Source organism: Stenella coeruleoalba, assembly GCF_951394435.1.
Source record: "Stenella coeruleoalba genome assembly, chromosome: 2".
NCBI lineage: Eukaryota > Metazoa > Chordata > Mammalia > Artiodactyla > Delphinidae > Stenella > Stenella coeruleoalba.
The window spans coordinates 167,273,721-167,291,610 of NC_137147.1; the positions used below are offsets into that span (position 1 = coordinate 167,273,721).

At 36.1% G+C, this 17,890-nt stretch overlaps 1 protein-coding gene across 12 annotated transcripts in view; it reads left to right on the plus strand.

Annotated features, from left to right (window-relative positions):
* MALRD1 (MAM and LDL receptor class A domain containing 1) overlaps positions 1 to 17,890 on the plus strand; it is a gene marked incomplete at its 5' end in the record, with an annotated part of 1,062,652 nt that overhangs the window by 666,663 nt on the left and 378,099 nt on the right. For 10 of the 12 annotated variants that reach the window (XM_079915185.1, XM_079915179.1, XM_079915188.1 and 7 more), the window contains one exon: positions 8,235 to 8,436. In XM_079915185.1, coding sequence (XP_079771311.1) covers positions 8,235 to 8,436 — 202 coding nt within the window. Of the gene's footprint in view, positions 1 to 8,234; positions 8,437 to 15,940; positions 16,002 to 17,890 lie in introns of those variants that run through there. The other 2 variants (XM_079915180.1, XM_079915181.1) reach the window with 2 other exon arrangements.

Sequence of the window (17,890 nt, forward strand, 5' to 3'; positions counted from 1 at the left end):
AAAAATAAGAATGAGATTAGCTATAGGTTTTTTGTAGGATATTCTTTACAAGTTGAGGAAGTTCCCCTCTATTCCTTGCTTCTTAAGAGTTGTTATCATGAATGGATGTTAAAATTTGTCATATGATTTCTCTGCATCTATTGATAAAATTATATGATTTTTCTTCTTTAGCTTGCTGATACGGTAGATTACATTAATCAATTTTCTAATGTTTACCAACTTAACATACCTGAAATAAATTCTACCTCATGGTTGTGTATAATTCATTTATACATTTTTGGATTCATTTTGCTAATATTTTGTAGAGGATTTTTGCATTTATGTTCATGGAAGATATTGGCCTATAGTTTTCCTTTCTAGTAGTCTCTGTCTGATTTTGGTATTAGGGTAAAGCTGGTCTCATAGAATGAATTTGGAAATGTTTCCTCTGCTTCTATTTTCTGGATACAACTGTAGAGAGTTGATACCATTTCTTCCTTAAAATTTTGGTAGAATTCACCATCAAACCCATCTGGATTTATTGATTTCTCTTTTGGAATGTTTATTAATGATTGATTCAATTTCATTAATAGATAAAGGCCTATTCACATTATCTGCTTTTCTTGTGTGAGTTTTCATAGATATGCTTTTCAAGGAATTGATCAATTTCATCTAGATTATCAAATTTGTGGGCATGGAGTTGTTAATAATTAATAACCCTTTATTATTCTTTCAGGGGATCAATGATGATGGCTACTCTTTCATTTCGGATATTTATATTTGTATCTTCTCTCTTTTTTTCCTTAGGTAACCTAGCTAGAAGTTTATCAGTTTTATTGTTCCCTTCCAAGGACCAGTTTAAATTATTGATTTTAGAACTTTCTTAATTTCTACTTTATGAATTTAATTCTGTGAAATTTCCCTGTAAACATGGCTTCACTATCCCACAAACTTTGATTATATTTCCATTTTCATTTGGTTTGAAATACTTTTAGTTTTTCTTGTGACTCCTTCTTTAACCCATGTTTTATTGAGAAGTGTGTTGTATAATCTCAAAAGTATTTGGCCTTTTTCTTCAGCTATTTTCCTGTTACTTATTTCTAGTTAAACTCCACTGTGATCTGAAAGGATACATTGTATGATTCTATTCTTTTAAATTTGCTATAGTGTGTTTTATGACCCAGATGTCTTCAATCTTGGTGAGTGTTCTCTATGAGTCTGAGAAGAATGTGTATTCTGCTGTTTCTGGATGACGTAGTCTACCAATGAATTAGATCTAGTTGATTGATATTATTCAATTCAACTATGCCCTTACTGATTTAATGCCTCCCGCTCTGTCAGTTACTTATAGAGGGATGTTGAAGTCTTCAACTGTAAGAGTGGATTCATCTACTTCTCCTTGCAGTTGTACCACTTTTTGAGTTGTACTGTCTCAAGTATTTGATGTTCTGTTGTTGGGTGCATACACATTCGGGATTGTTGTCTTCTTAGAGAATTGACCGCTTTCTCATTGTGTAATGCCCTCTTCATCCATAATAGTTTTCTTTCTCCGAAGTCTGTTTTGCCCAAAATTAATATAGCTTTTCCAGCTTTCTGTTCATTAGTATTAGCATGGTATATTTTTCTCCATCCTCTTAATTCTAATCTACCCGTGTCTTTATATTTAACTTAAGTTTCTTATAGACAATACATAGTTGAGGCTTGTTTTTTCTGACAATCTCTGACAATCTGACAATCTGACAATCTCTGTCTTTTAATTGGTATATTTAGAAAACAGACATTTAAAGTGATTATTGATAGTTGAGTCAATACCTAGCATATCTGTTACTGTTTTACATTTGTTAACTTTGTTCTTTTTGTGTGCATGTGTCTTATACCCTTTTTTGCTTCCTTTGTTTTAAATGAGCATTTTTTATGAGTCCTTTTTTCTCTTCTCTTAGCATGTCTTCTTTTTAAAGCCTTTTTATTATTTGCCCATGAGTTTGCAACATGCATTTACTAATAATCCAAGTCCACTTTCAAATAACACTATACCACTTCATGAGTAGTGCAAGTACACAGTATTCTCAATTCCTCCCTCCCTTCTCTTATAATGTGCTGCCATACATTTCACTTGCCCAAAAGCTAAAATCTTGTTATTATTATTCTTGTTATTATTATTATTATTATATTATTATAATATTGTTATTATTATTATCTTGTTATTATTATTCTTGTTATTATTATTCTTGTTATTATTATTTTGACTAAACTATTATCTGTTACATCAATTAATAATAAGAAAAGTAAAATATTTTATTTACCTTTATTTATTCCTTCTCTAACACTCTTCTTTTTTTTATGTAATCTGATTTTCTGACCACATCATTTTCCTTTTCTCTAAGGAACTTCTTTTAACTTTACTTGCAAGACAGATCTACTAGCAAAAAATTTCCTCAATTTTTATTTGTCTGAGAAAATCTTTCTCCTTTATTTTGAAGGATAATTTTGCTGGATATGGAATTCCAGGTTGGAGTTTTTCTTTCGTCACTCTAAATATTTTGTTTCACTGTCTTCTTGTTGGCATGTTTTCTGAAAAGAAGTCTGATGTCATTCTTATCCTTGCTGCTCTATAAGTTGTTTTCTCCCCCTGGCTTCTTTCATTAGATAGATTCTCTCTAACCTTTGATTCTCTGAAGTTTGAATATCATGTGCCTCAGTGTAGATAAATTTTAGTGCTGGTATTTATCATGTTGATGTTCTCAGATCTTCCAGGATCCATGGTTTGTTGTCTGTCATTAAGTTTGGGAAAATATTTATTATCACTTTAAATATTTTTTCTGTTCTTTCTTTCTTCTCCTACTGGTATTCACATTATGCATGTTATACCTTTTATAACCATTCCACAATTCTTGGATAGTCTGTTCCATTCTTTTGTTTGTTTGTTTTTTGCATTTCAGATTTGGAATTGTCTATTGATGTACTTTCAAGCTCACTGATTCTTTCCTCTGCTGTGTCCAGTCTGTTGATGAGCCCATCAGAAGCATGCTTCATTTCTGTTAGAGTGGTTTTTTTTTTAATTTCTAGCATTTCCTTTTGATTCTTTCTTAGAGTTTCCAGTTCTCTACTTACATTGTCCATCTGTTCTTCCATGTTGTCCACTTTTTCCATTAGAGCCCTTAGCTTATTAATCATACTTGTATTAAATTTCCTGTCTGATAATTTCAACATCTCCACCATACCTAAATCTGGTTCTGATGCTTAGTCTGTGCCTTGACAGCCTAACATGATATACTGGGTAAAAATTAGGCCTTTAGTATGAGGTTTTATGTTCATCTGGCTAGAGGTTAAGCTGTGTTTGCTGTTTGCTCTAGCTGTAGGATCAGGGCTCTAATTTTCCCTTTTGTCCTTGTTTTTGTCTCCTCTGCTATCTTTGGGTTTCCAGAGAGATTTCTTCCTAAATAAGGTCTACAATGTACTGTTCTTTAAGTTGAATTCCCGTATTTTTACATAGAAGCCCTACATATATGTTGGTAAGTTGTGGGGTGAGAGAAGGCTCTCTGTAGGGCTACAATTAGGTCTCAGTCTTTTAGTGAGTCCTTTACTACCCCTGGGTTTTATTCTTTATAATTTCCCCTCAGATTTTTACTTTTTTCACTCCTTAGGTAATACAGGAAGACTAGAGGGAGCTGAATTGGTAATTTCCCCCTGCATGGAAAACTACCAGGCACTGGAGTTGGGTATTTTCTTTTCCCCAATTCGGTTAGGCTCTGATGAACCTAGTCAGTTAAGCTCTTTTTAAATAATTTGTCTTGCGGGTAGGCCTTGCTGAGAAGAACAGAATGCTCTAGGTATATTTCTGGGTATATTTTCCCCTCCTCCTGCCAAAAAATTGAGGGAAATTTTTCTGTGATTTTTCCCTGTGAGGACCTGATAGGACTCCTGGAGGTCTAACTCACAAAAGTTTGGAGATCCTCCCCACTGACCCCTGCCACCCAAGATTTTTTAACTTTCAAACTTGTCCACAGTGAGTCTCCAGCAATTCATCAACTACAGTTTAGGCTTTTCGACCTCATTACTGGTCCCCACAGGGGTTTCTGTCCCTTGGTTTCTGTTTTAGTAAGTTGTGATTCTCAGCATCTGCCTGTCTCTCTCTCCAATTTTGGAGGCAGCAGTTATGATTGCTCTGTGACCTCAATTCACTGAAGAATTTAAGAAGAGTTGTTGATTTTCAGTTTATTCAGCTTTTCTCTTGTCGTGAGGACTAGAGTAACAATTTCAAGCTCCTTACATTGCTGTCCTGGAGACTAGAGGTCTGTGCTGTACACGTGTAATGAATTGTTTAACCTCTCTCTACCCCAGATTTCTAACCCAGATCTGTTAAGGGAAGTTAATAGTCTTACCCTACATCTACACATGTGGTAGTGTTCATATAACATAACATATGTGAATGTTCTAAATTTTATTAATATGGGCAATATTATTGTTATTTCTATCCTTTATTAAATGAATATAAAGCCTATAAACTCCCTTTTGAGGGAAATTTCCCTTTTCATTACTTTTGATTATTTTCTTTCCTCTCATATAAAATTTGAGTGTTTTCAAATGAAACCATGAGAAATTGTGCACCGCTAAGGATTAAGCACCGTTCAGTTCATTGCTTTGCCCTATCAGTAGTGATTAAAGAGCAGACACCTAGCAGAACAGCTGAGAGTTAACTGAGGGCCAAGTAAAGCCAAGGTTTCCTCTCACTGATGCATTTTACACCCTAACTTTAATGAGCTAAGTATGTGATGAAATGGAGAAATGTTTCCATTATCCAAAAGTGTCCATTCAGAGTCTCCAAATCGGCACTGGGACCTGCCTTCAGTGTTTCAGGAACCTGGAGACTGACTAGTTGCAGGAGAGGAACTTTAGGAAAAGCTACTGGTCGAGTTCTTTTAATTCTTTATCTGGACAACCTAGATACACGGATATTGTTGAGGAAGCTGGTCTCTAAGAGCCATGCGCTTCTGGAATTTAATCATCATCACCCATATTTTCTATTACCTGTTGCTGAGTGTTCTCCTCCAGAGGAATGTTCATTCTAAACAAATGCTGAGGAGTTGCTTTCTCAAATCCTTGACATAAATTTAACTGGTTAATGTTATAATATTTGTATTTAAATGGTATAATATTATTTTATTCTGACTATCTATGTTTTTCATTTAGCAAGTTCTCTAAGTTTTTCCTACCCTACATTATAAGCTTGGATTATAATATCACCTTTGAATATAATATAAACTTGATTATAATATCAATACATAAACTTCATTATATCTTTATATATTATTTGAATACATTTTGCTTTTACAATAAAAATCATGGTAACAATGGTTGTTTTACAGTATATAATGTTAACAATTATTATATTAATGGTGAGTGTTCAACCAAAATGTAGAATATCAAAGTAGAAGTAACCAGATTATTTATCTAGCAGTTGATTTTTATAAAGCTATTTCAAATAATGTTATTATTGCCACATGAATTGCTTTTCAGTAAAATGTATGTATTAAAATACAAAATTAGAAACAAACGAATTTAGAATTAATTAGCTTTGAAGACATTAGCCACTTTAATTTTTCAAAGTGATAGTTGTTTAGGGCTTCCCTGGTGGCGCAGTGGTTGAGAGTCCGCCTGCCGATGCAGGGGACACAGGTTCGTGCCGCGGTCCGGGAGGATCCTGCATGCCGCGGAGCGGCTGGGCCCGTGAGCCATGGCCGCTGAGCCTGCGCGTCCGGAGCCTGTGCTCCACAATGGGAGAGGCCACAACAGTGAGAGGCCCGCGTACCGCAAAATAAAAAAGTGATAGTTGTTTAAAAGTTTTTTAAAATAAATACTTTGCTGAGCATTATCATATACATACACACACAAAAAGTCTCAGGAGACAGTGAGTATTATTTCTGTTGAAAGGCAAAAAATACATACCATAATTTGTCTTTAGTGGGTGGCCCATTGGCCATAAATAAAATCCAGCATTAAAAGGAGTCCATAAATGATTCTTCTAGTTTTTCCATTGGCCACTGTGGCTACAAAAATCACTTTACATGACATGCAATTGTTCAATTTAATACACTGGTGGTTCCATAAATATATATTACTATTGAAACAACTAATGAACTTGTCAAAAAGTTTTGTTGAAATTAAGTAGTGAGTTAGTAAACTCAACCAGAATTAATTTGGACTGTAGTAGGATGAAATAATGGGATAAAAATAGGTTGACATATATTGGAGAGTTAATTCTCATGATGAGAGGGTACAAGAGGGATGGGCAGGAGATGTCATGGTGGGGTTTTGAGAAGTAGAGTAAAAGGAGAATGGAAGGAAAGGGAATCTTGTCAAGAGCATGTAGGATCGATTGAAGATTTAAAAGACTGAAAGCAGAGAATAAAATGAAGTGTTAAAACAATAAAAATGATACATTAATAAATAAAACACACGTATGCTAGAGTTTTGGATAAAACCAGAAAAGGTTGTGTTATATTTTCATGAAATTTGGTTTTCTGAGATGATTTTCCCAGAAAAAGAGTTATAAAATAAATAAAAATAAAGCTATTTCTTTTTAAATCTCTGTGATGTAATCCAGGATTAATGCAAAAGGAGGGCTCAACTTAGTTTGATTTTGTAGAGGTGTCCTGTTATCAAGGTCAGTCAGAAGCTTCATACATATTTCTTTTTAACTTTTAAAAAATGGGGAAAATTTGTATGAATTTGAAAACTAAGTATTCACTAAATCTTGGAGCTGAAGACTCTTTGGAGTGAGTGTTTGCTTATGTGTGAGACAGAAAACAGTCAACTGACCCGAATTCCTTTCATATTGAATCTTAGCTTATTTTATTTTTCAAGAAATCAAATATGAAAGGTAATTTTTACTTAAGAACTGTCTGCTTTTCCAAAATGTTGGTGATAAAGTCTCACTTTTCAGGTTTCCAAGCTTCAGGCAAGTTTTTCTTTTCTTTTTTTTTTTTTTTAGTCTGTCATCTTGATTTATTTTTGGTATTATGTTTAATGTCCATTAAGAGTTGGATTTCTGACTTAACCTTAGACTTTTTGTAGTAGTGCACATTGGCAGTATGCTTAATTTCTGGTCTGAATTATTTAGTGGTTTTTGGTAAGACTCCTAGAATGTCAATATAATATCATGTGTAACAGAATGAGTGATATTGTCCTCTCCTTCTAATAGTATAAATTTTGGATAGATTTTTATAGGATAAATTATCTGTAGATAAATTTTGACACTAAGAAAAAAGTGAGGAAGTAAGGTTTTTCAGTAAAGGGAAATATCATTGAAGAAAAAGAATATTGCAATAGAGAAAATTACTATCCATGAGTATTCTTTACTCTGAGTCTTATTTTTCCCGTGTAAAAGAAAGGATTGTATAAGTGATTGCTGAAGTACCTTAAAAGTACATTATATATGTATAATATATATGTATATATTATACATATGTATAGCAACTAAGGAAATGGTAATCATAAAATTTTCGTGCAAAAAAATGTAGGAAAGTATCTTTTCAACTTTATTTTTTGTTGTTTAAATAGATTTTTTTGAAGAGCGCTAGGAAATGTCTGTTTTTATTTTGTTCTGAATTGTTTTTATTGTTTAAAAAAAATCAGAACTTGTCATGGTGGTTGGTTTCAAAACAAGCTCTATTTCTATTTCTCTTCCTTTTGAATCTGTTAGTCCTTATACTTTAAAAAGTCCTGAATATTGACGTTAGTTAATTCAGATAGATTTTCTGTCTGTCAAAATGTTAAATATTTTCCACAGATTGGTTCCTGAAATGACTTGTTTACTCTCATATTCATTTACTATGAGGATTTTCTACAGTAAGACACCTTAGTCGAGATGGATGAAGTTTTTTTAAGTGGTGAAAAATTCTAGTTGTACACCTCCACCAGCTTTTTAGATACTTGAGATAGTTACAGTTTGGGGCCGTGTCTAATTTGGTACACGGAAATCGGTATGTCAAAACTAAACAAAGGTCTAACTCACCAAAGGAAATATAACATCCATAGTCTCACTTTATAACCACACCTTGCCTGAGTATAAGCTGGATCTTGCCCACTATGTTATAGAACAGATTGTACATCAAGGATGATTAAAAGTATTATTATTGAGCTGTCGCATTGCTAGATTCCATTCTTTCAACAACAACCTGGATGCCCATATGCCTCTAACTTCCAAACAATGAAGAGTTGATTTTTCTCTGTTTCTTTTTCCTCCCCATTTTTAGGTGTATACTGTTGAGGAATCTGGACTAAGCATCCTGGTGTGGTCAGTGATTGGCAATAAAAGAACCGGTTGGATGTATGGACATGTACCTCTCTCCAGTAACAGTCCATTTAAGGTGGCATTTGAAGCTGATCTGAGCGGAAAAGAGAACATCTTTATTGCCCTTGATGACATCTCCTTTACCCCAGAATGTAGATTTGAAGGTAAGCCATCCCTTCAGAAAATGGGATGTTCAAGGATTGTTTTAAATATCTGAATATAGAAAAATGGGGAATTTCTGAGGCATTGCACTTCTTTTCACATCCGGTCCTACTCATACATTGTAGAAAGAACAGTATATACTGCCGGAGGTAAAGTTTTTCTCCCCATGAAACTTTATCATGAAATTTTCATATCCTCTAGGCAGCAGAATAGCTTAGACTAAAATTCTTTAAGAAACCCAGAGAAAATTTAGTTCCATCAGTATAGCTTTATTGTCTACTTTCTTTATTTCCAAAGGTTCACAACAACTGCACGAGGTAAAGATTCCTCTGTTCACCTGTCATCTTCCAGACTGTCTTTTCCATCCATATTAGCTTTTCCCTTTCCCTGGGCCATTTCCCTTCTGTTTCTACACTACAATCTAGAACTCTGATTCTATTGCATAAAGAAAAAAAAATCTTGTCAGTAACTCCTTTTCTTAGAAATCATCCCCTTAACTGAAATCTGAATTTCTGATGTTTAAGATGCTTCCACTTAAGTAGCTATTTGCTCTCTTATAAATTCTTCACGTTATCAACATTAGAGAGTAGGGTCATTGCCTTTCAGACTGCTCCATGCCTCTTTCAAAGTTCTGTTCTTACAGCCTTTATTCAAACTTTTCTTCTCGTTTAAAGCCACACATCTGGGTTCTTTTTCTCATGGTTTTCCACTGGATTCTAAATCCTGGGCAATCTCAACCTCCAGGTGAATCAAACTGTGTGAAACATTGGCCTCTTAAATTCTAGTAACTTTCATAAATATTTTTCCTCATTAACCAACTCCCATAGTTATATTCTGAACTTTATCATCCCCTCTGAAAATTTAGAGTTAAAAAATATAATATAATCATTATGTCTTCTACTTTTTGAAAACTATAATCATTATGTCTTCTACATTTATGTCTTCTGCTCCTCCTAAACCTGTTTTCCAATGTAAGTAATAAGAAAAAATACAACTCTAGATTTGCAATGTTTCCTGTTTTTTTCCATAAAACAAGCTTTTTATACTTTTCCCCTAATGGTCTCAGATTTAATGATCTAACACCTCAATTCCATTCTTAATCAAGCACTTTGAATTCTGTCCTCTTTTTTTCATTTTAACATAAATTTGGGTCCTAATTATGTTCCAGGAACTCTGCTAAGTACTTTGCAAGTATTAACACATTTATTTATCAGACCATCCCTGTAGAATAGATCCAAGTATCTAGCTCATGTTCCGTATAATGGCTTTATCAGTCTTTGAAATTGACTTACAGTAGCCGTAGCCATTTGCATTTTCCAAACTGCTACTGGTCATACTCATTGGGACCACTAAAAATGTCAACTTATCACGTTAGCTGGACTTCCAACAGTCCCAGATGCAGGTTTAGGACCATTCCCTGGCGCTACTTTTCTACAACAATCCTCAAATCCTCGTCTCTTCCTTGAACTTTCTTCACTCTGCCAATGTTCTTATATCCTTTGAACAGAAAATAGAGCCCGTTTATAATGAACTTCCTTAATTTTCTCTTCCCTTCCTCCAAATGTGCCTGTAACTGCAACCAAATTATTTTTGTCACCGTTCGTCTCAGGAAAAAATCCCTTGAAAAATCCTGCTGAGAAATCTGCTGATAGCCTCATGGAGGTTCTTTTGTATGTAGCAAGTTACTTTGCTCTTGCTGCTTTCAAAATTCTTTCTTTTCTTTGACTCTTAATGATTTAATTATAATGTGTATCTGGGTAGACTTCTTTGAGTTGATCCTGTTTGGGCACTTTTTTTTTTTTCCCCATACGCGGGACTCTCACCGCTGAGGCCTCTCCCGTTGCGGAGCACAGGCTCCGGATGCGCAGGCTCAGCGGCCGTGGCTCACGGGCGCAGCCGCTCCACGGAATGTGGGATCTTCCCGGACCGGGGCACGAACCCGTGTCCCCTGCATCGGCAGGCGGACTCTCAACCACTGTGCCACGAGGGAAGCCCTGTTTGGGCACTTTTGAGCTTCATGAGTCTGGATTTCTATATCCTTTCCAAGATTTAGGATGTTTTTGGCCATTATTTCTCTAGGTGAACTTTCTGCCTTTTTCTCTTTCTCTCTTGTTCTCTGGGAATCACATGATGTGGGATTCAAGCCAGGTCACGAGGCCGCCTCAGGGACCATGGTCAGATTGAAGCCAGCAGGCCTGTGACTGGGAGTACACACAGGGCTCCTCCTGGTTGCTGAGGGAGCAGGAACTGAACCGTGGCAGAGCAGGGTTGCAACTAGTCACAGGACAGCTCCAGGGTCCACAGCCAGGACTGACGTCAGCGGGCCTGCTTCCAGGGGCACAAATGTGTGTAGGCAGGACTAACTCCTGGAATGCAGTAGAGCAGGGCTGGAACTGGGTCATAGGACTGCTGCAGGATCTTCAGTCACGTCCAAGGTCAGGCGGCCTCTTAATGGGGCACAGACAGGCATGGGTCCTCCCCCACCTCTGGGCATGGTGGGCTGGTTGTAGAAGTGTGGCCAAGCGTGGCTGTAGCTGAGTCCACTGGGAAATGGGGCTACTCTTGGTCTGTATCCAGGACCACTTTCAGTGAACCTGCCACCAGAGCATGGGCCTCCCTTCTCCAAGCAGCTCTCCCTGGTCTTGGGCTTCACCAGAGTTTCACAACTCCTGCCAGGATAGCCTGAAGCTCCCACGAAGGCACTTTTGTCCATGGGTGACTGCTAGTTTGTTGTTTGGGGTTGGAGGGATGTGAGCAAGGGACCTCCTATTCTACCATCTTTCTGATGTCACTCTCCTCACATGGAATTTTTAAAGATTTTTTAAAAAGAAAAAAATAGCAATTATATATTTATGCCTCCAAAACGTTTGGTAAAAATGGTCTTCGAAGTGTTAGCACTCAACAAGGAAAACTTCATTTCCTAGTAATACTGTATAAAGGAAGCATTATTATCACATAAAATTTAAAACTGATCAAATTTCAATGAAGTTCTCTCCAAATATTCTATTTTTATTGAATGAAAATGCCCAGGATGGACACAGTTTTCCAATGGAATAGAGTTGTAAAAAAATGTTAAAATTCAGGTGGTACACGGCCTTCTACAATGAATATTTGTTGAACAAAGCAAGAGAAAGATTAGATAAATGTTTCCAATATTCATCCATGTGTGTCCTTCTTCATTCAGCTCTCAGAGAATGTGAAAAATTCTCTACCATCAAAACTATTGAATACTTGCTGCTTCCATCTTTCCTTAATTAGCTCAGTCTCGATTCAAGTGAACTAAGCAAGCTAAATTAACTTAGATAATATTCTCCAAATCTATAATAAGACATCCAGATTTTTACATTTAGCATATTACATTTTCTGATGTCCAGATTAACATCCTAAGATTAAAAACAGCATCCTAAGATTAAAAACTCTCAACTTCATTTCAACCTCATATTAGGTTTTTTGGTTGTTTTGACCATTCACCCCACACACCCTCAATAAGATGCACTCTCCCATAATATGAAGGGATGTAGAACTGCAGCATTTGTCACCATAAGTTACCTGTAGTTTTCTTTCCATTTAGAAGATTGCCCTACAATGGCGACCCCTTCCCTACCCCACAGATCTTTAGTTTCTATGTTATTACTTCTCTATCCTTCCTTTAATTACTTCAGGTTTCCCAGGGAAACATTTTCTGAATGGAGACATCCTTTATGCAACAAAGCACCTCCAGCAATTCTGAGTCGGCAGAGAAATGCATTTATTTTCACAGAGTCTGGTTTTTTTAACCATGTGAGTTTCCAGGGTGGAAGGTGTTTTCTATTTTTGTTCTATAATTTGAAACAAGAAGGAACACATTTTTCTCCCTGGTGAAGAAACATTTTACAGGGCTGGTAGGACATTGCTGCCTTTAAAACTATACAAGACATTGTACAGTATTTGAAGCAACAGTGAGTGAGAAAATGTAGCATACTGGAAGATATGGTGCATATCTACAGAATTTTTTTCAGGAGTCTAATAAGGGGGCAAATACCGGTAGACACAGCTGGAAGGGGAATGATAGGTAGGAAGCAGATTATTTTGGTGTTCTGGGTTGAATAGTGTCCTCCTCCAAATCCATGGCCTTCCCAGGTCCTCAAAATGTGAGCTTATTTGGAAGTAAGGTCTTTGCAGATGTAATTAAGATGCGAGTTAAGAGGAGGTCATACTGGAGTAGGGTTGGCCCTTAATATAATATGACTGGTGTCGTTCTAAGGAGAGGAGAAGGGACACAGCAACAGACACACAGGAAGAATATCATGTGATGAAGGAAGCAGAGATTGAAGTGATGCATCTCTGAGTAAAGGCATGACAAGGATGGCCAGGAAAACCAGAAGCTAAGAGAAAGGAATGGACTGCGTTCTCCCCTAGAGCCTTCAGAGATAGTGTGTCTCTGTGAGCACCTTGAATTTCAGACTTTTGGCCTATGGCACTGTGAGAGAATAAATGTCTATCATTTTAAGCCATCCAGTTTTTGGTACTTTGTTATGGCATCCCTAGGAAACGAGTACAACTGGTAACACTGATGTCTACTTTATAACCAAGAACTGGGTTCAAATTGTCATTAAAACACTTACTACCCACTTGACCCCATTTTTCTTATCCATGAAATGATATCATCAAGATTTAGGAAATGTGCCTTTCCTGAAAAGAGTTGCAGTAACTAATTTTTTAAAAAATTTTTATTGGAGTGTAGTTGATTAACAGTGTTGTGTTAGCTTCAGGTGTACAGCAAAGTGAATCAGTTATACATATACATATATCCACTCTTTTTTTTTTTTTAGATTCTCTTCCCACACAGACCATTATAGAGTATTGAGTAGAGTTCCCTGTGCTATACAGCAGGTTCTTATTAGTAATCTATTTTGTATATAGTAGTGTGTATATGTCAATCCCAATCTCCCAATTTATCCCTCCCCCCACTTATCCCCTGATAGCCATAAGTTTGTTCTCTACATCCATGACTTTACTTCTGTTTCGTAAAGCATTAACTATTTCAGGCAAAAAAAACCTAAGAATAATTCTGCAACATCTTGTCTTCTACTAATTAACATTCCTAAATGAAATGTACTGAGTCCGATGCTCCATTATTTAAATACACAGTAAATAACGAGGGATGCTGCTGTGGATTTTAAATCTAAGAAAACTCCAGTTTTAGGGATTCACTTTATGAACAAACTTTCCAACTAGATTTTTTTGTTAAATTGAAAGCAAATGATCTTCAGGAAGTGAATGCAAAGAAAAGAAATATTATCCTAGGGCATCCTTTTTTAAATTGACTTGGTAAGTATAAAATGGGAGTAACTAGCAAGGTGCCAGACAAATAATGAAATTCATAAGGCATCCAAGGGGAATAAGCAGCCACAAGTTCTCCTGTTCTATTATCACTGCTAAACGACAGTGGCTCTCACGTCATTCTGGAATAGAGATTTTCATTCTTGTTTCACATCTCTGAATTTGAGCAGCAAGTATTACTCTGGAGCGTTTCCAGGACAGGTCTATTCTCTTGAATGCAAATTATTTAAAGATGGAGACATTTGTCTGTTTTCATCATCTTCATCATTTATATCATCTTCAGTGATGTATTCTGCATGCCTAGCAGAGTCCTGTTGTACAGGAGCTACTCAATAAACATGTCCTACGAATAAAGAAATATGTCAAATGAGTAGATGAATAAGTAAAAGTCATCAACTGAATTTATCGACATATGGTACCTCCTTTCACCACCACCAATGAACTCTGCCTCCAGTCTTATTTTCAAACCCTTGTTTGGGAGGTAAGAGAGACAGAGACAGAGACAAAGAGAGACGCAGAGAGAATCCAATAGATTCTGTGTGGCTATATTGAGTGATAGAAAGATGACAACTACACTAAAAATTTAGAGACATGAGTCTAAATCGTGACTGTATCACTAAATACTTGTATAATTTTAAGAAACTAATTTAAACTCCTTAGACCATGTTTTGTCATCAGGGAAATGATATAGATAATCTCTTAACCCTTTCAGGTCTATCATTTTATGATCATATGGGACTTGGTTTGTAAAAGAGGATTAGGAAGGCAGAAGGAAGGCATAGAGAATGACATACAAAAGAAGAGAGTCCAGAGAGAATGAGGAGGGAGTTCAAAGGGATCTAGGGTTATGGCAGAAATGTCATTGCACGAAGACACAGAAGACTTCTTGCTACTTGCTGTATTTGTGAACTTGAGTAAGTCTGCCCTTCATTTAGTCAAAGTTGAGAATCTACTGTGTGCTGCCCTGGATTTAGATTGGAAGGACATATGTGCCTATAATATTATCGCCAGCTCTCCAGGAATTTACAAACTAAGGACATATTAGGATAATGACGCATACATGGAAGCCTAAAATATTATAAAGTGCATTTGAAACTCTCTCAGCTCTAAAACTATAGTTCTAAGATGATTTCATTTGACTTGAAGGCAGCATCAAGTGTATGGAAGTAACTTATTGAGCCATCAATGAATATTCATAAGAAATATTCAGTGGTGTGTTGGTAGACTAGCTCTCAAGGGGGAAAAAAATCCCTGATGTGTAACATTTCCCTATTTCCTTGGTGAAATACCCCAGCATGGTTAATTTCAGGTTGCCAGTATGACCTCACCGAAGGTGTATTTGAGAAGAAAAGCACGCAGTCAGCTTTGGCGAAGCAGTACAACAGGCTGCCGTACACACACGTCAGAGGAAGGAGCCTCAGGGGTACTGATGCTCCTTTCCTCCCAGCTAGACAGAGGAGTGAAAACTACGGCTGTGGTCCAGGGCAAAGAATGAGCATATTTACTTCTCATAATGGGTGAAGAGTTTGCTAATGAAAACTTATCTCATAATAAGGGTATTTGTACCATTTGTATGAGTTTATATTTTTAAAAAAAGCCTCAAAAACCTCTTGTTTATGAACCATAAAGAGATGTCATCAAGTTTTTAGTGCCTTTATCCTTTTCTCAATATCCACTTTGAAACCAGAGATTCTGCCTTCTTTTTTCCCCCTCAGTTCCATTTTACAGCTCAAACTCTACTTCAAGGCCTTCTTATTACTCATCGGAATCCCTGTTATGGCTGCGTAACAGACCTATCTAATTTACACACACACGTAACTACCGGCTTAATCTTCTAGTCCCTAGTATAGTGTAAGTTCCAGAAAAGTAGACCTTGCGTTTTTCTTATTCACCACGATAACAAAAAGAATTTTTTATTGCAAGCAACAGAACCTGACTCGGGCTCACTTAAAGGCAGAAAATAAGCTTATTGAAAGAATATTGATTGCTCCAAAAATTAAATGTAAAACTAAGAATCTAAGACAGAAAAATAAGTGGGAAGTGAGTAAGACTGAGTAAACCAGAGGCTGAAACTACCTAAGTCCACTGCCTATGAATACTTCTTTCAGAGCTGGGCTATCTACTTTCCTGCCACCATTATGAGTAATCTCTAATCGTCCCTTTGTCACTCCCTTAAAATTAAAGGAGCTGGTTGGAAGCATACTGTTGACCAAGCCCAAATCATATGTCTACACTTCAGAGTCTTGTAAGTTACACTTTCATTTCTAATTTCCACATCAGCCACCTCTGGCTGACGACCATTCCTCTTCTTTTTTAAAAAATCATAATCGAGCTTGAATATTCTGCAACCATCTGGACCAATTTACAAAGCTGACGAGAAACAATAAATTTTCTATCTATACTCCAATGGTGAGAGATGAAATAAAACTGAGACTAATCAAAATACATAAATTCATACAAGTTGTAAAGAAGAAAAATGCTTAGAGGCTGTCAATTGCCTACTGAATATGTTTCTTATCCTTTGTCGCAGCTCCTGTCTTATCTCTCTGATTCTGGTTATGAAATGATCCCTTAAAGTAAGACCTCTTGCCTTTCTCTAGTCATGTCCCATATTCTGTCCTCTCATCTCATTGACTTTAATCTTACTGCTCTCAGGCTGGAGATGCCCTGCCCTTTATCTCCTCTTGTGTAAATCCTTTTTCACTTTCAAGGGCAGAGCAAAAGCCACCTTCTTCATGAATTTATCCTTAATATCCCCAGCAGGAAAGCAAACTCTGTTCCAGATTGTTAAGACCTTAAGTTTGCAGTTCTCCTGTGATATATCTTACATGGTATTTTGTGATATGTGTAGCTTGTTTTCTGTCATTTTCAGTTCCTCTCCATTGAAAAATCTCCATTGTCATTATCTTGTCTTTTAAAGAAAATTTTAGTGAGTATGAGTATCTTTAACTTTAGGTTGATTGATAAAAATATAAATTTGAAATAAGTGTATGATATAGAGTAGATATCCATTTTATATCAGAAGAGATATAGCACTGTAGATAAATGATTTAGAACATGGTTTTAACGCATGGGTCATTTTCATAATTTTGATTCAGTTAGTGATTCATGGGCCTAATTTTTAAACAAATAGTGATGAATGTACAAAAAGCTGAATGAAATTGATTATCAGTCGATCCTGATTCACTTATCGGCTTATAGAATATTATTAGGTTTTAAATCTATTATTGCAGTCAGAGTCCATGAAGTCCTCCCAGTTTGTCAAATGATGGGATAATTCCCCTTTATTCCTGGAAGGGACACTAGATTAGAAGGAAAAAACACAAAAACTGGAAAATGGCATTAAAAGGTAATACCAAGCAGGCTTATGGGAATAAGATCAGGATTCCCTCTTAACTACATCTGGTGGAGCTTGTCTGTTATACTGTGAGGTGGTTCTTATCGGGTTTCCTGCTGATCTTCAGGCTGGAAGGAATTTTATTGAATTAGGGGGAAGAAATCTAAATGACAACCATGGAAAAATCAGTCCCAGTAGGAACCATACTCCATTAGCCTGGGTTTGACAAGTTCCTCATATTGAATGTGAAGATAAACCACAGTTCACTGTCCCAACACTGTCTTAAAGGTGAATGCTTTTATATGAACAAGGACGTTTACCACAGAATCATATATATTTATGTATCCATAGTATATAAATATATATGTATATTTAAAATAAAATATGGTATGGTGAGTTAGTCATTTGTCTACCATATAGTCATTTTTGAAAATTATCATAACCTTTGCTGACTCTTTTCTTTTTATTTGGAAATATTCAGCGGGCCAGTGTTTTACCAGACCAAGTGTGTCTGAGGGATTCTGGGAGTTTTTCAATAGCCAAGGTCAATCTAGGCCTGTTTTGTTCTCTTGGGCTATTAATGTTTACTTCTATTATGGGTTTCCTGATTCCCTGGAACACATATGTTGTTATCTGGAAAACATTCAGACTTTATGAAAACAAGCTTGTTTGTTTGTTGCCTAAGAAATAAAATAAGAAAGTGACACTGCTTCACTAAAAAAATCTGTTTTAAGAAAAGTTTTTTTTTTTTTTCATTGAAAACAAGTGACTTCAACAGAATGACCAGTTTTTCTGAG